Source organism: Protopterus annectens, chromosome 9.part0, assembly GCF_019279795.1.
Source record: "Protopterus annectens isolate FY-2018-M chromosome 9.part0, PAN1.0, whole genome shotgun sequence".
Classification (NCBI taxonomy): Eukaryota; Metazoa; Chordata; order Ceratodontiformes; family Protopteridae; genus Protopterus; species Protopterus annectens.
Genome location: NC_056743.1, coordinates 132,036,062 through 132,050,355, shown reverse-complemented (window position 1 = coordinate 132,050,355; position 14,294 = coordinate 132,036,062). Strand labels below are relative to the sequence as shown.

The following is a 14,294-nucleotide window of genomic DNA, read 5'->3' as shown; positions in this document are numbered from 1 at the left end:
AACTTCCCAATTTTTATTGGAGTTACAAAAGGAGGAGGCTTATCCCCAATGTCAATGAAATAATGATCCTCTTCTTCCAGACTAATAACCGGTCCTGAAACATGTCTTATTAGTGTGACCAGCCATGCACTTCTCAAACACTGGTGTGTATATTACATTTAATATGTATACATTGGCCTGAGTTTAATTGTAACACCTTAAATCTAATTGTTCTACTTATTCATGTTTGTGGTCTCACAGACAACCCACATTTTGCTGTACCAGTGCCACATCCTATGATTACTGACTACAGCATCCACATCACAATCCATATCCAAGCCTGAGCCTACTCAAAGGTGATCTCTGCCTAACATACAAAGCTATGTCAAACCCAGAGCTGTTGGACATGCTCCACTTAAAGAAATCCCAATCCCTCCAAGCTACACGCTCTAGGGACCTAAACCTTGTCACCATAATAAACAGAAGATGCCGGAGGGATAGATTCCTGTTCCAGAGACTTCCATACTCTGGAATAAACTACCTATCTATATCAAACAAAGCTCCTCATTGGCACTCTTCAAGAAAAATCTTGATGATTGGATGGGAAATAGGAAATTCACCCCAGGGATCACCTCTGTGGCTCTGCTCGACAGTGGCACAGGAAAATAATTTTCTTGGGTGGCAAAAGCCAGGGTACCTTTTTGGCTGGGCTTGTATAGGCCCCAGGGCTGATAGCCTAGTACCTACCTATGAACCTATGAACCTAAGGATTATCTGAATGTGATGGCCAGTTCCTCCTGTTGTTCTAACCACAGTATAGCCACTTATTTCCCCTGTCCTACATCACAGATGCTCTAAACTATTTCCACATCCCTACAGTTTTTTGGGTCATATTTTTTTCACTGCAAAATAAATATAAATGATCATCTAATTATCTCAAAATTTTCAAAGTACTCCCTTCCTCCTTTGTCCCCTTACTCTGTGGCTTACATGAATCAAACTGTTGTTTTGTTTCTCTGTTGGGTAACAACATTGTATCCACATATTCCCCATTGCCAACCTGCCCTTTCACTTTCTCAAATGGATTTGCCTATTCTGGTTGTTCCGTGGTTAGTAGGCCTAATCACTGTTAAATACCTGCCTGTTCTTATAAGTCGTTTATCTTGAATTTGCCATTTCCTTTCTATTGTTGATTCTCATGTTTGGCTCTGTTTCAGTGGTCTTTGCCATCTCTCTTTAAAGATTCACATTCTGATTCTAAATTGCTGTTTCTTGTTCCTTTCTGTAACCCCTTTTTCTACTGTCCTGTCAATAATGCCCTCATTACAGCTTATAGACCAAGACCCATCTTCCCCACTGCCACCATGGTATTTGGATTTGTTACCAAAGCCTGTCCCTATGTGCTCCTTGCCCCTAGACTTCTTTATATACATGCAGACTCCTTTTGTACTTATTCCTGGACTTTTTTTCTGAATTCTCCTTACTCATTTTAGATTTCGTCTTCAGTCTGTTGAGCCGCACTTTATTCCACACAGTGAATAATTCATCTACCACCATCTCTTTAACTTCAAGTTTGTACAAGTCTCTCTGACCTTTATTACATGTCATATCATATCTTATATAATATGTGATATCCTACCATATTCTAGTCGTAGCTTATTATACTGTATACCAGATCATATAATATCATCTTCTTATATATGAGATAAGGACTAAACAATCTCAAAATGTCTGTTGGAAACATTACATATAATCAAAAATCTGTAATGTTGAATGTTTTTTACACTGGCAAGAATGATCAAAGCTCATTTGATTGTTTGTGCCGATGTTAAGTCTGTGCAAGATGGGAAACAATGGGGAATGGGGAATTTGCCCTTTCCCCACTGTAGAGTGATCATGGATTTGGTATCTATAATTAGCAGGAGGTGTTTTTGCCAGATCTATATTAGTTTGTTGAAAACGAACTTTAGCAAATGGCCATTCATCGAATATAAATCAGTGAATATCTGTTCATAAAGCATTCACATCAGCAAACGTTTTTGAGAGGGCATTGAGTTACTTGGCCAGAATTGGGAAATTTGCCCTTTTTTCCCACTGTAGTGTGATCTTGGAGTTGATATATATATATATATATATATATATATATATAAGTGGGGGGTGTGATGGGCATAACCCTCTACCTTGGTGGGTTTGATATACTGTAGTGTGCATGACGGTCAGTATGTTGGCCAAGTAACTGACTGCGAAAATTTTGTGGAATGTTCTCAAGTGGAACAAAACGCTGTTTGCTGATTTATATTTTATGAATGGCCGTTCTCTGAAGTTAGCTTTCGATGAACTAATATAGACCTGTTTTTGCCCCCCTGCAAAAACATAAGTGTTTGTTTATCAGTGTTTTGATGTCTGATCTTTCGGGATTGATGTTTAGCCATTCAACATTTGTGTGCTTCAAAGGTTTGAAGTACCTGTTGCCTGTCTATATCACTAGTTCCTCAAATATTTATGGTAAATATGTAAATCACTACAGTAGCTAATAACTCTTTGAGTAACTCAGTTTGTCATTTGAACATTCTTTTTTTAGAGTAATAAGTCATCTAAGTAGTCTTTCTGTGTGACATTTATCATCCTAGGACATCAAACAAAAGATTATCCCAAAAAAGTTGTCTGAATAAGTAGTTGGTTGCCTCTAAGGTCAAAGTTTGACTACTGCTTCTTACTGATGTCATCATATATGTATTCATGAATCACCTGTATCTTTGCCTCAACATTCTGCTGCCTTAGCTGCCTCTGATCTTGAACCATGACTTTCCCTCTTACTATCTGCAGAAATAAGGTGGCCAGCCATGTCTGACTTTTCTCCTATGTCTGACTTTTCAACTTCAGCATCAGTTGGTTCTTTAACTCTATGTCATTGCCCTTTGCAATGCACATAGAAAAACAAAACATTGTCAAGGGGATGTGCTTAGAAGCCTAAAATGAATTACAAGAGGTTGCTCCAGACCATCCACAATAGTTCATGTTGGTGCCTCTTTTCATTTGTCTTCTTTTTTGCATGTCCCCCTTTTTTTGAAGTGCATTCTCATGCTGAACTCTTGGCTAATATTCATAAACCATATCTAAAGAAATGCTAAACAACCATGTTTCCTTAAGTAATGAATCAGAAATGATAAGCTGAACCAGTTTTTCATTACTATTTTTCTCGGCATACAGTTTGGCATCAGATTCTGTTAAGTACATCTGCCTGTGCATGCAATCAGCATCCAGACTTACTTACACAGCCAAAAAAACTCGCCACTGTCAGACCAAGCTAGTAACTTCCCTTCTGAATCAATCTGTCAGTTGTGAGCAAACAGCATTTTGATACTGAGAAGATTTTTTTCCCCTGTCAGAAAGATTTATTATTCTCCACAAAAACTTCTGAATGAATATTTGTCTCAAATACTATGGCAGTCATGCCAGCACTAGAAGGGTTTGAATCCAACAACTGCCAAACAAATGTCATACTGAATATGTGAGGGACAGAAACTGTGGTGCTTGGATCCACTACTCACCCTAGGCCTTCATTGAAAAAGGTCACTGACCCATCACATTTTCCAGATAAACAAAGGACAACAAGTAAATAAAATAAATATCCTAAGTGCCACACAGAGTATAAGACAAGGGTGCATTCTTTTGGTACACTATTCCATTCCCATCCTTCCAGGACAATCTGCGTTTACATTAACAGAATTAGTCCCATGAAGGAGAATCATATAACTACAAAGTTAAACTCCATCTGAGAGGCTTTCTATTCCAATCACTTGCCCTATGTAACCACTTTTCTGCTTTGTAACCACAGTGATTTTTTGCCACATAGGAAGAGTGGTTGTTTTTGCAGATCCCAGACTATGCCCAGGCACTGCTTCTGTATGACTGCATGAGATTTCTTCCAGGGTTAAGTCTCAGCTTATTTCCAGGATAGGGTGATCTTCTGTGGAATCTTGGCCCCTAACCCATGGGTGGAAGCATCTGCCAGCACAATGACATCTTGACTGTACTCAGAGTTGGTTAATATGAAAGGGATACTCAAACTCTTTTTGTGAAAATGCCTGCTCACCATGGAGTCCAGACAATCTTATTTGTGCTATTCTTTTTGATAATGTCTGTAAAGGAAGTGGCTATCATGCTATAATGAGGAACAATCTCTTACTTTCTCGCTATAATATCCCACTATCCCTAAGAATGTCATTCACTTTTTCTTGATAGTATGTGTTAACCATTCCCAAATAGCTTTCACCTTGGCTGGCTGTAGCTTAATCTTACCATAACCCACTCTATGACCTAGACAAGATACCCATCTATCACTTGTTGGCCTTAATAGTCAGGCCTGCCCTTTGTAGTTTACAAGCCCAGCATCTCCCTGACATGTTGCACATGCTCTGCCCATGACTAGCTGTAGAGGGCAATGTCATCCAGATAAGTAAGACATAATCTCCTGCTCATTTTAGGATGAGAGCTTCCACCCTCTGGAAGGTTGTTGAGGCATTCTTCATTCAAAAGGTCATTTTTTGTAAACTATTATAATCTGAATGGTATCACAAATACTTAACATCTACCTGGATGCAGATGTCAAGAGCACCTGCTAGTAACCCTTGATCAAGTCAGTAGTGGTTAAATACTTAGCTCCATGCAGGTGCTCTAAGGTTTTGCATGCCATAGCAAGGTGTAAACTTTGACTGTGTGACTGTTTAGTTTCCTATAATCCACATACTACCTGGTGCTACCAACTTTTTTTAGCACCTGGTCATGGATTCATAAGTAATTACTAATTTAATGATCCCAGGGGTCCTTTTTAACTTGAGTCATGCTTCCCAAAGCTGAGAATCAAACCTTGTACCTTGTGTCTGTAAGGTAAATACCTTAACCATTAAGCCAACCCCCAAACCCCTACAGTGATGAGGCCAGGAGTCTGTTGAACTTCAAGATTACCCCCAGTTCCAAAATGACATGCAATTCCTCTCTGTTTGCCAGATACTTCTAGACATCATGAAAAGGGCTTATCTGATGGGCTGTTGGGGTCCTGTGTCTACATGATGCTGGACTTGGTGGGTACACCTTGGCTTAACAGGTGATCATATCCACAAATTTGTGTTCAAACTTCCTGAATTTTGTTAGGATGTAGCTGCAGAGACAGGGCCACCTCTGTCACTGACATGTCATTCCAAAGATCACTGAGATCTACCACCACATTCCATTGCCACTACTTCCACAACTCAAATCAGATGCTGAGCATCAGAGCTTCTATGTTATGGAAGGACTTTGTCATATTAACATGGTAGAATTTGTGCAGTAACTCTGTTTTGTAGTTAACATCCCTCACATTCTTCACAATAATAAAGGATATTGAAGGCTACTTGCAGCTTGTTGTGACAAACAGATATGAGCATCATCACCTACCGAGCAGCAGGCTACTGTCTCTCAGGGTGTCCTGTTATACCAAACTTTCTGCTGCTGTTTTGCTTCTGCCAAATGCTCCTGGACCAATCTCATGAACTTCCCATGCCTAGTCCTGAAGGTTAGGATGGTTCGAAAATGGACTCTGTGTGAGAATCACACACATCCTCATCTTTTGGCCATATATCAGCTCAAATAACAGAAGAGTGTGAGGCACCTCCCTGTATGCAAAGAGAAGATATGAGGAGCCAGACTCTTACCCCTCTCCCTATAGAACTGTGTGAAAATGCCCACAACATTCTTTTCAATGCAGAGTTAAACATCTCCACCAGACAATTGATTTACGGGTGGAGAGGTAGTCTTTAAATATTTTAACCAAAACACTTCACAAACAGGCCAGCAGGTCTGACACAAACTTAACATGTTTTTTCAGTATTTCTGTTTGAAAACTTACCCTGCTGAAAATGTTTGCCACCTTTTCAGTTTCAATGGAAGGCAGAAATTTTGTCTCTGTATAACTAGTCACATAATTATCTACCTCCAGGACATATTTCTTACCTGTGAAACTTTGTGTACTCAGAACTCCAACAGTGTCATTAACTACCCTCCAAAATGGTTCAGGAGGGAAAGCCATTTAAGAAACTTTGTTTCCTGTCTTACTGACCTTTCGATAATGTTTGCAAGTTCTTGAAGTACCATGTTACAACCTTTGTAATGCAAGGCCAATAAAAAAAATTGCATAAGCTGTCTTTTAGAATGCTTTATACACACAAGACCTGCAGATGTGATATTGTGGATGTGGCCATAAGTGCTCGTCAGTATGCTTTAGTTACAATCAATTGCTATTTTACTTTTCTCTCTAGCTATCCTTCAGAGGCCCATTCTCTGTACAAAAAGTTGTTCATAATATTTGGACTCTACCTGTCCTTGACTATCAACACCCTATTTTGCTACATATATTTGCAGTCCTCTAAGGTATGATCTGAGAGCTGAGCTTCCTTCAACTTTTCCTGTGGGACCCTCAACAGCTCCCGTTCCAAAGGAAGTCTTATTTCTTCTGTCAGTGGTGTCTAAAATTCTGGCTGACTGCTATCACCTGCTTCTCCACTTAAAGTAACCCATTCCGAGTGAAGCCCAGTACATCATCTCTGCTGTGGCTCTGTTCCTGTTTCACTTCTACTGACCAGCTTCTCATAAACACATCACCAGCACTGGTTGAAGATGTGGATCCTGATTTAATCTCTACCTACTGCCATCCACATGTGTTTGCCTACATGCTTGGCTGCAGGTAACTGCATGCAGATAATGTGCTACATTGTTAGTGATTCACTGTTAGGAAATTTGTGGGGATAAGCTCAAACAGGGTCACCTTCTTGCTTCCTTGTCCCCTTCCCATTCCAGGTTAACTCTGATCAAAGGCAACTGGAAAGGTATCCCACCCAAACCCCTAAATGTAGTGGACTCCCAGGCAAGTGCTGCTCTCTTTTGACTCCTGCAAGCTTTATAATGGTTAGTTTAAGAATTTATGAATTTGTGTTACTCTTGGCAATGTTCCTTTGCCCTCTACAAGGATAGGCTACATCCTTTGTGGCTGTTTTGTGCAGTTGTCTCAAGACAACCCACCGCTGTTCTAGTGCTTGGTTGCTGCTTCTAGAAATTTTGTTTCCAACAGAGCCACACTTGTCAGTGAGACTCTGCATGTTCCCTTTGGTTACACTTATAACATTAAATCCCAAGACATGGGCATCTACAAGAAACCCATAAGTTCCCCCTTTACCTGTGGAGCTTTCTGTATTGTCTTAGGATGCACCTATGGGTTCCATTGTTCCTATGTACATTGCTGGTTACCATCTTCCCATAGAGTTGCAACCTGCAAGCTAGCTGGAGGTCTCCTTCCAACAACTCTCCTCAGTAGTGCTGGAGGTCTCCTTCCAACAGCTCTCCTCAGTAGTGCTGGAGGTCTCCTTCCAACAGCTCTCCTCAGTAGTGCTGGAGGTCTCCTTCCAACAGCTCTCCTCAGTAGTGCTGGAGGTCTCCTTCCAGCAGCTCTCCTCAGTAGTGCTGGAGGTCTCCTTCCAACAGCTGTCCTCAGTAGTGCTGGAGGTCTCCTTCCAACAGCTCTCCTCAGTAGTGCTGGAGGTCTCCTTCCAACAGCTCTCCTCAGTAGTGCTGGAGGTCTCCTTCCAACAGCTCTTCTCAGTAGTGCTGGAGGTCTCCTTCCAACAGCTCTCCTCAGTAGTGTTGGAGGACTCCTTCCAACAGCTCTCCTCAGTAGTACTGGAGGTCTCCTTCCAACAGCTGTCCTCAGTAGTGCTGGAGGTCTCCTTCCAACAGCTCTCCTCAGTAGTGCTGGAGGTCTCCTTCCAACAGCTCTCCTCAGTAGTGCTGGAGGTCTCCTTCCAACAGCTCTCCTCAGTAGTGCTGGAGGTCTCCTTCCAACAGCTCTCCTCAGTAGTGCTGGAGGTCTCCTTCCAACAGCTCTCCTCAGTAGTGCTGGAGGTCTCCTTCCAACAGCTCTTCTCAGTAGTGCTGGAGGTCTCCTTCCAACAGCTCTCCTCAGTAGTGTTGGAGGACTCCTTCCAACAGCTCTCCTCAGTAGTACTGGAGGTCTCCTTCCAACAGCTGTCCTCAGTAGTGCTGGAGGTCTCCTTCCAACAGCTCTCCTCAGTAGTGCTGGAGGTCTCCTTCCAACAGCTCTCCTCAGTAGTGTTGGAGGACTCCTTCCAACAGCTCTCATCAGTAGTGTTGGATGTCTCCTTCCAACAGCTCTCCTCAGTAGTGCTGGAGGTCTCCTTCCAACAGCTCTCCTCAGTAGTGTTGGAGGACTCCTTCCAACAGCTCTCCTCAGTAGTACTGGAGGTCTCCTTCCAACAGCTCTCCTCAGTAGTGCTGGAGGTCTCCTTCCAACAGCTCTCCTCAGTAGTGTTGGAGGACTCCTTCCAACAGCTCTCCTCAGTAGTGCTGGAGGTCTCCTTCCAACAGCTGTCCTCAGTAGTGCTGGAGGTCTCCTTCCAACAGCTCTCCTCAGTAGTGCTGGAGGTCTCCTTCCAACAGGTCTCCTCAGTAGTGTTGGAGGACTCCTTCCAACAGCTCTCATCAGTAGTGTTGGATGTCTCCTTCCAACAGCTCTCCTCAGTAGTGCTGGAGGTCTCCTTCCAACAGCTCTCCTCATTCGTGTTACACTTACAGTTTGTCATGCAACTCCACATGTCCTTAGGCAGAGTATTGAGGGGCTTTTTCTTCTCATCAACAGATCTGTAAGCATTTCAAATGTGGTGACCTCCTATTTCTCACCCATCTATGAAAGCAATTACTGATTTCTGCAATATGTTCCCTCATGCTGTTATGTGCTTTTCTTCTCTGCTCTCTAGACTTCTTTCTATACATTTCAGACCTCACTTTAAAGTATACAGCTAAATATTCTTTAACATTAGTGTAACTTAAGCAATTGACATCTCTAAGTTTGGAAACTGCATGTACTGATTTACCTGCAGCTAAAGGCACAGAAAAACCTCACACACTTCACTTGTTCAACTTGCTGTTGATTTTGCAGCCTTTCTAATTCCCATACAAAACTGTCAAAATCATACCCTTCTTCCCAGTATGGGAATTTTTTTTACTGCCTGGGTATCCATGATTTGGCTTTCCCCTGCCCATGACTAATGTGCTTCTGGTAAAGGATGGTCATCTCCTACTTCTGTCAGTGCTGTTTCTCTCTATCTGTGGCTCATTCCCTCTCTATGTACCTGCTGCTTTGAGTTCCAGATGCTTCTTCTCCAATGCCAGTCTCTGCGATCCCATTTGGGGTTTTTTGGGTCATCTGGGGAAAGAATCAATTGTCCTTTGTCCCCTGTAGATCCATCAGCACCTACTAGAATGTTATCAGGGTTACTGGGCTGTGTTCTCACTGCACACAAATATAGCATTATATCTTCATGGTACGTATCTTCATGTGAGATTCCTTTTGCTTTACACTCCTTAATCAACAAGGACATGAAAAATTTAGCATAGCTGTGAAGAGACCTCATTTTCTGCCTGTCCCTACTTTAATTTTTTTAAAAAATAAAATAACTGCTGTTGAAAACTAAACCTGTCCATTTTTGCCTTGTGGCTGAAAAGTGTACACACACCTTTGGTAGTAAAGCTGCTTTACAGGCTATAAAAGGTCAATTCCTAATATCCTTGCCATTTTCAGCAGTTCTGGTGACTGTACTGGTACTGTAGGGATTTTATGTCTGTAACTGACAGCCATCTGTCATACCAGATATGTGAGGAGCAGTGGTTTAGTCCTCAGATTCACTTCACTGACCCAAAAAGTCTGATGATCACCAGAGTGATGGTGTCTTGAGTCACATGACTGGTGCCCAACAGATTAAATTAACAGCCCTGACATCTAGGAACAAAGTCCAAGCTATAAACCATTTTGCCCTTCCTGTTCTAAGTTTTGGTTTTGGGGTGATTGACTGGCCCCAATAGGTATTGGATCAGTTGGACTGGAAAACAAGAAAAATGCTTCATGCTAATCAAATGAGTTATAAAAAATCATTTTATACCACAGTTATATATATTCCCTGTTCTGAAGGATGTATGGGCCTCCTCAAAATTAATTACATATATAAATCTGAAATCATATGACTGCATACATATCTGCTAACCCCACAAGATCCAAACATAGTGACGATTTTAAAACATGAGGAGAACAAGCCACAGATGACTTCCCTGCTTAGTTTAGCAGAAGCATATTGATGTTGAGCAGGAATGGAACTCAAGCTAAAAATAGACAAAATCAGGGAACAGCTGAATGTGGCAAGAAACTAAAGAAAGAATATGAAGTGAAGGATCAGATGAGAAGGCAAAAATGTGGAAAAAACATCAATATAGTTGCAAGTGCAGAAAACTCATGGAATAACCAGTTTACTGTGCAATTTAATTTAATCCTGACTTGTGCTCAGGACTAACTGTAACCTGTGGAACTTGTTTAACTTGCTTACTTATGTAATCTCTGTAAGTAGTCTGTTTGTAATATGTAATGCTGGTGTTATGTAATGCTGTATCTGCTTACCCTTGGAGCTTTTCTCCTCGGGCCTCCGCTGAAAATGGACATGCATCCAGTTGGACTATCCCGGTCAACAAATGTAAAATAAAAATAAAAAATAAAATAACCTCATGTCAATCAGAATCTGATGCAGGAATAATGAAGAAGCGGTGAATTTAAACCAAATTACAAGAAGTTAATATTGGTGGGCCAGGATAGTGAACTATGCATACTTTAGTTTACAAAGTCCAGTGAACATGTTGGAGAAACAGATAAATGCAAGTTTTGTAAAACAGAATTGGAAACCGTTGCACATCTTTTTGATAGGTGCGATACACTAATGGCAGAGGGTCTGTATACTGAAAGGGATAATAATGTGGCAAGACTGTTGCATTGGGGATTATGCAAACATTACAATACTGAAGTAGCTGAGAATAAGACAAAAGAAGCATTGATCAATTAAATTGTTGCACTCGATTACAGTGTCTTATGTACAGAGAGACACAAAGTCACAAAATACCAGGATTTGTAGGCAGAAATGATGGCAGTGTGGAAGCAGGACACCCAGACAGTTCCAATAGTAGTAGGTGCAATGGTTCTCATAAAAAAAGAATTTACAGCCATATTTAGATATGCTACCGATACATGTAACTCCATATGAATTACAGAAGGAGCCACTTCTGGGCATATTACAGGTGCTGCAAAGAGCGACTCTGGCTCATGACCTTTCATCATACTTTGAAATGGGATCTATTCCCGCTGTATACCTCTCAACCTGTTAGAGCAAGAAATCTGGACAAAGGCCAAAAAATAAGGACATATTTTAAATATTGCTCTTACAAACTTATCATGAATTTTCTGAAGAGCATGAAGTTTGAAACTCAAATGTCTGTCATTATTTTCTGACTTCAATCTGCAATGATATGCCAATGATTTGCCATAAAACCAACATTTTATGAGGAAAAGATCAAAAATATGAGACAAATCTGTACAGTTGAGAGGTATGCCCGTCATGGTATTAGAAACCCAACACACTTAAAAAAAAAATTCAACCAGAGTTAAATTAAAAAAAGTACACAAACGTCTGATTCACTAACCAAATGTACAGTGAATGCAACTTGGCGTCAAAAGTATAAAGAGAATATACACTGCCATGATAGGTATGGGCTTTCAACAAACACACTCTGACTAGAACTATGCAGTTACCATTTAAGAGATAAAGAAATACATTCAATTTCTCTGGTAATGTTGGACAGAAGGATCTGTTTTTAATAAAATGGTCTTTTCTGTGATTTCACTAATGTACTTTTTTTCAGGAATATCAAATTGCACCACAGTGCAAATCTCCATTTATAATCCTAGATCCTCATTCTGAGTAGTCAGACCACCTCAGTAGCTCTAGACTGTTGGATACTAAATAATGCCTTCACACTTGTAAGGTACTCTGGGATTGCAATTTGCTTCTGTCAGTAAGTTATAGTTATTATTTACATTTTTAACATCATGATTCATGCTTTGTTACTCCGCTTCATAAGGGGTATTATGGGATTTGTATCCTCAAACATATTACAGTACTAATATGCAATAAACACAAAGAAAATATATTCCTTTCACATTTTAACATTATGAAACACACAGATGGCTGCAAACTCTTCAGTATGTTTACGGTGTTTCAGTCATTATATACACACTATAGTGTAATTGACCTACTTCCATTGCAAAGTACTTTATTTTAGCAGGATGTTAAGTTTAAAGTGGAAGTTAAAACATTTAAAACATCATTTTTATGCGCACTAAACATGGCATTGCAGGAAAAATGTTGAACGTGTTGCTCAGATCATGCAGAAATGCTGTTGCTCATTATGAAAGTTTACTAAGCAGCAGACAGAAGAACTTCACCTCTAGATGTAAAAAACGTAGCAATAAAGGGTTAAATTAACATACTGCTCTTTTTGTTTTGTTTTCTGTTTCAATGTTTGGGACTCCACTGGGCAAAGATGATGTCATTTCTCCAGCATCTTTTTAAGTGTTTTCTAAGTAGCAGTGGTAATGTGATGAGAAATCATAGAGGTCTGAAATATGAGACTTGCTCAGAGCGATTTAAGTTATGTCAAATAAACATTGCACAAAGCTACTCGAACTACTGAGAGATCGGTTTGCTTTACAGGATGGGGCTGGCATTCTGGATCACGGTACAGCTTACTTTCATCCATCTGAACCTGGTTTTAGCTGTGCCACATGGTAAGCAAAGCTTTATTTCATGATTCCATCAGGATATCCCCTGCTGATTTTGTAGCAGAGGTAGACAGTTTATCTAAATTTTCAGGATGGTTGTTTAGGTTTCCAGGCTGTTGAGCATCACCTTATATTTGCACAAATACACAGTAGTGCAAGTATGAATATAAACAGTGACTGGAAGGCAGACAAACACATTCTTGCTATTCTAATGTGAAAGAAAAACATCTGCTTCAGTCCATGTATAACAGCTGTAACCTTTCAATGCCAATTGTTTTCTGGGAGTATTCTCCAGAGAAATATTTCTAGAAACAAATATGAGCGTTTCTTTCCTGAACTTGTTATACAGCATGTGTTCACTGTTGTGCGTTCTTTATTGAGTGATTTTCTTTAAGTCAAGTTTCCTTTGGTGAAATCTTTGTAATCCGTAAAGCCCATATAATTTTATTATGACACCATTAACCTAGGGCATGGGTGAAAATGACAGGTTTATACGTGAGATGTTCAGATGGCAATAAAAATGAAGTGAAGGAACTATATATATATATATATATATATATATATATATATATATATATATATATATATATATATATGACATCTAAAGTATTATTTTGTGTTTTATACACAGTCTGCCTTACCATAGCTTGTATTTTATTTGTGTTGCTTGCTTTTTGTATTGTGTTGGAGGCTTTGATTTTACTAGCAGTCTTATCTGGTAAAGTAAAATGTATACCCGAGAAATTAAGCTGTATGTACCTGTATATACTCCATACAGGTTTCAGGTGCGACGCTTCTTGTTGTTTTTTTGTGCTGCTATCCATTTATTCTGTGTACATTTTAATGTGTGTGTTAATGCATAACATAGTATATAAGGTGCTGTACTGTGTCTACCTCTGAAAATGATTGACATATACAGCTTTATAAATTCTTGCATCCAAAATCAGTCAAGAACCAAAGTATATTCTATAAATAGAAGTTAATGTTTACTCTCATTTTTGTAATAACATGACTAAACAAGTTATACCAAACAAGTGGACAGGTATTCAGCACTTACTGTTCGATATACAGCAACAGCACTGTGCAGTAAAAAATACTTACACGAATATGTTGAGTACTAACCAATAAGTACGTGCTACATTAAGGCAAAATGTGATGCTGAAATATAAATATTGTTTCTATAAATTTAAAATCCTGGAAAAAGGGTCAAAGTCAAAAACAATAGATTTAAAAGCAGTAACAGTTGTATTGGGTGTATTGCCCGTGCCAAAATTTCTGCAAAGATATCCACTGATGAGGATTTCTGAATGTTCTGTTAGCTGTAGGCTGGCTTCAGGATGCCAGGTGGGTGGCATTGTAGATGCTTTCATTTAGTCTGTTGCCACTGCTGACCACTCAGTACAGGAGCTTTGGCCACATCACTTGGGATGAGAAATAGGGTTCAGAATACTGAAGTACAGCTGTCATGCTATGTTAAAATCAGTCACAGTGTAATTTTATAGAGATGTTCTTCAACACGTAATGTACCTCATCAGCTTAGTCATAATATTGTACCACTGGATGTTTACCATAGAATACAAGTATTGTGTTGTTTAGGGAAAAAGGGAAATGC

General features: G+C 39.8%; 1 protein-coding gene across 4 annotated transcripts in view; it reads left to right on the top strand.

The window, feature by feature from the left end:
* The window catches only part of PAMR1 (peptidase domain containing associated with muscle regeneration 1), a 1,499,432-nt gene that overhangs the window by 586,027 nt on the left and 899,111 nt on the right, over nt 1-14,294 (top strand). For 2 of the 4 annotated variants that reach the window (XM_044082657.1, XM_044082655.1), the window contains exon 1: nt 12,436-12,688. The exons of 1 other annotated variant lie outside the window; for it this stretch is intronic. In XM_044082657.1, the coding sequence (XP_043938592.1) occupies nt 12,616-12,688 (73 nt within the window). In that variant the 5' untranslated portion in view covers nt 12,436-12,615. Of the gene's footprint in view, nt 1-12,435; nt 12,689-14,294 lie in introns of those variants that run through there. One more of the 4 variants, XM_044082658.1, reaches the window with a different exon arrangement.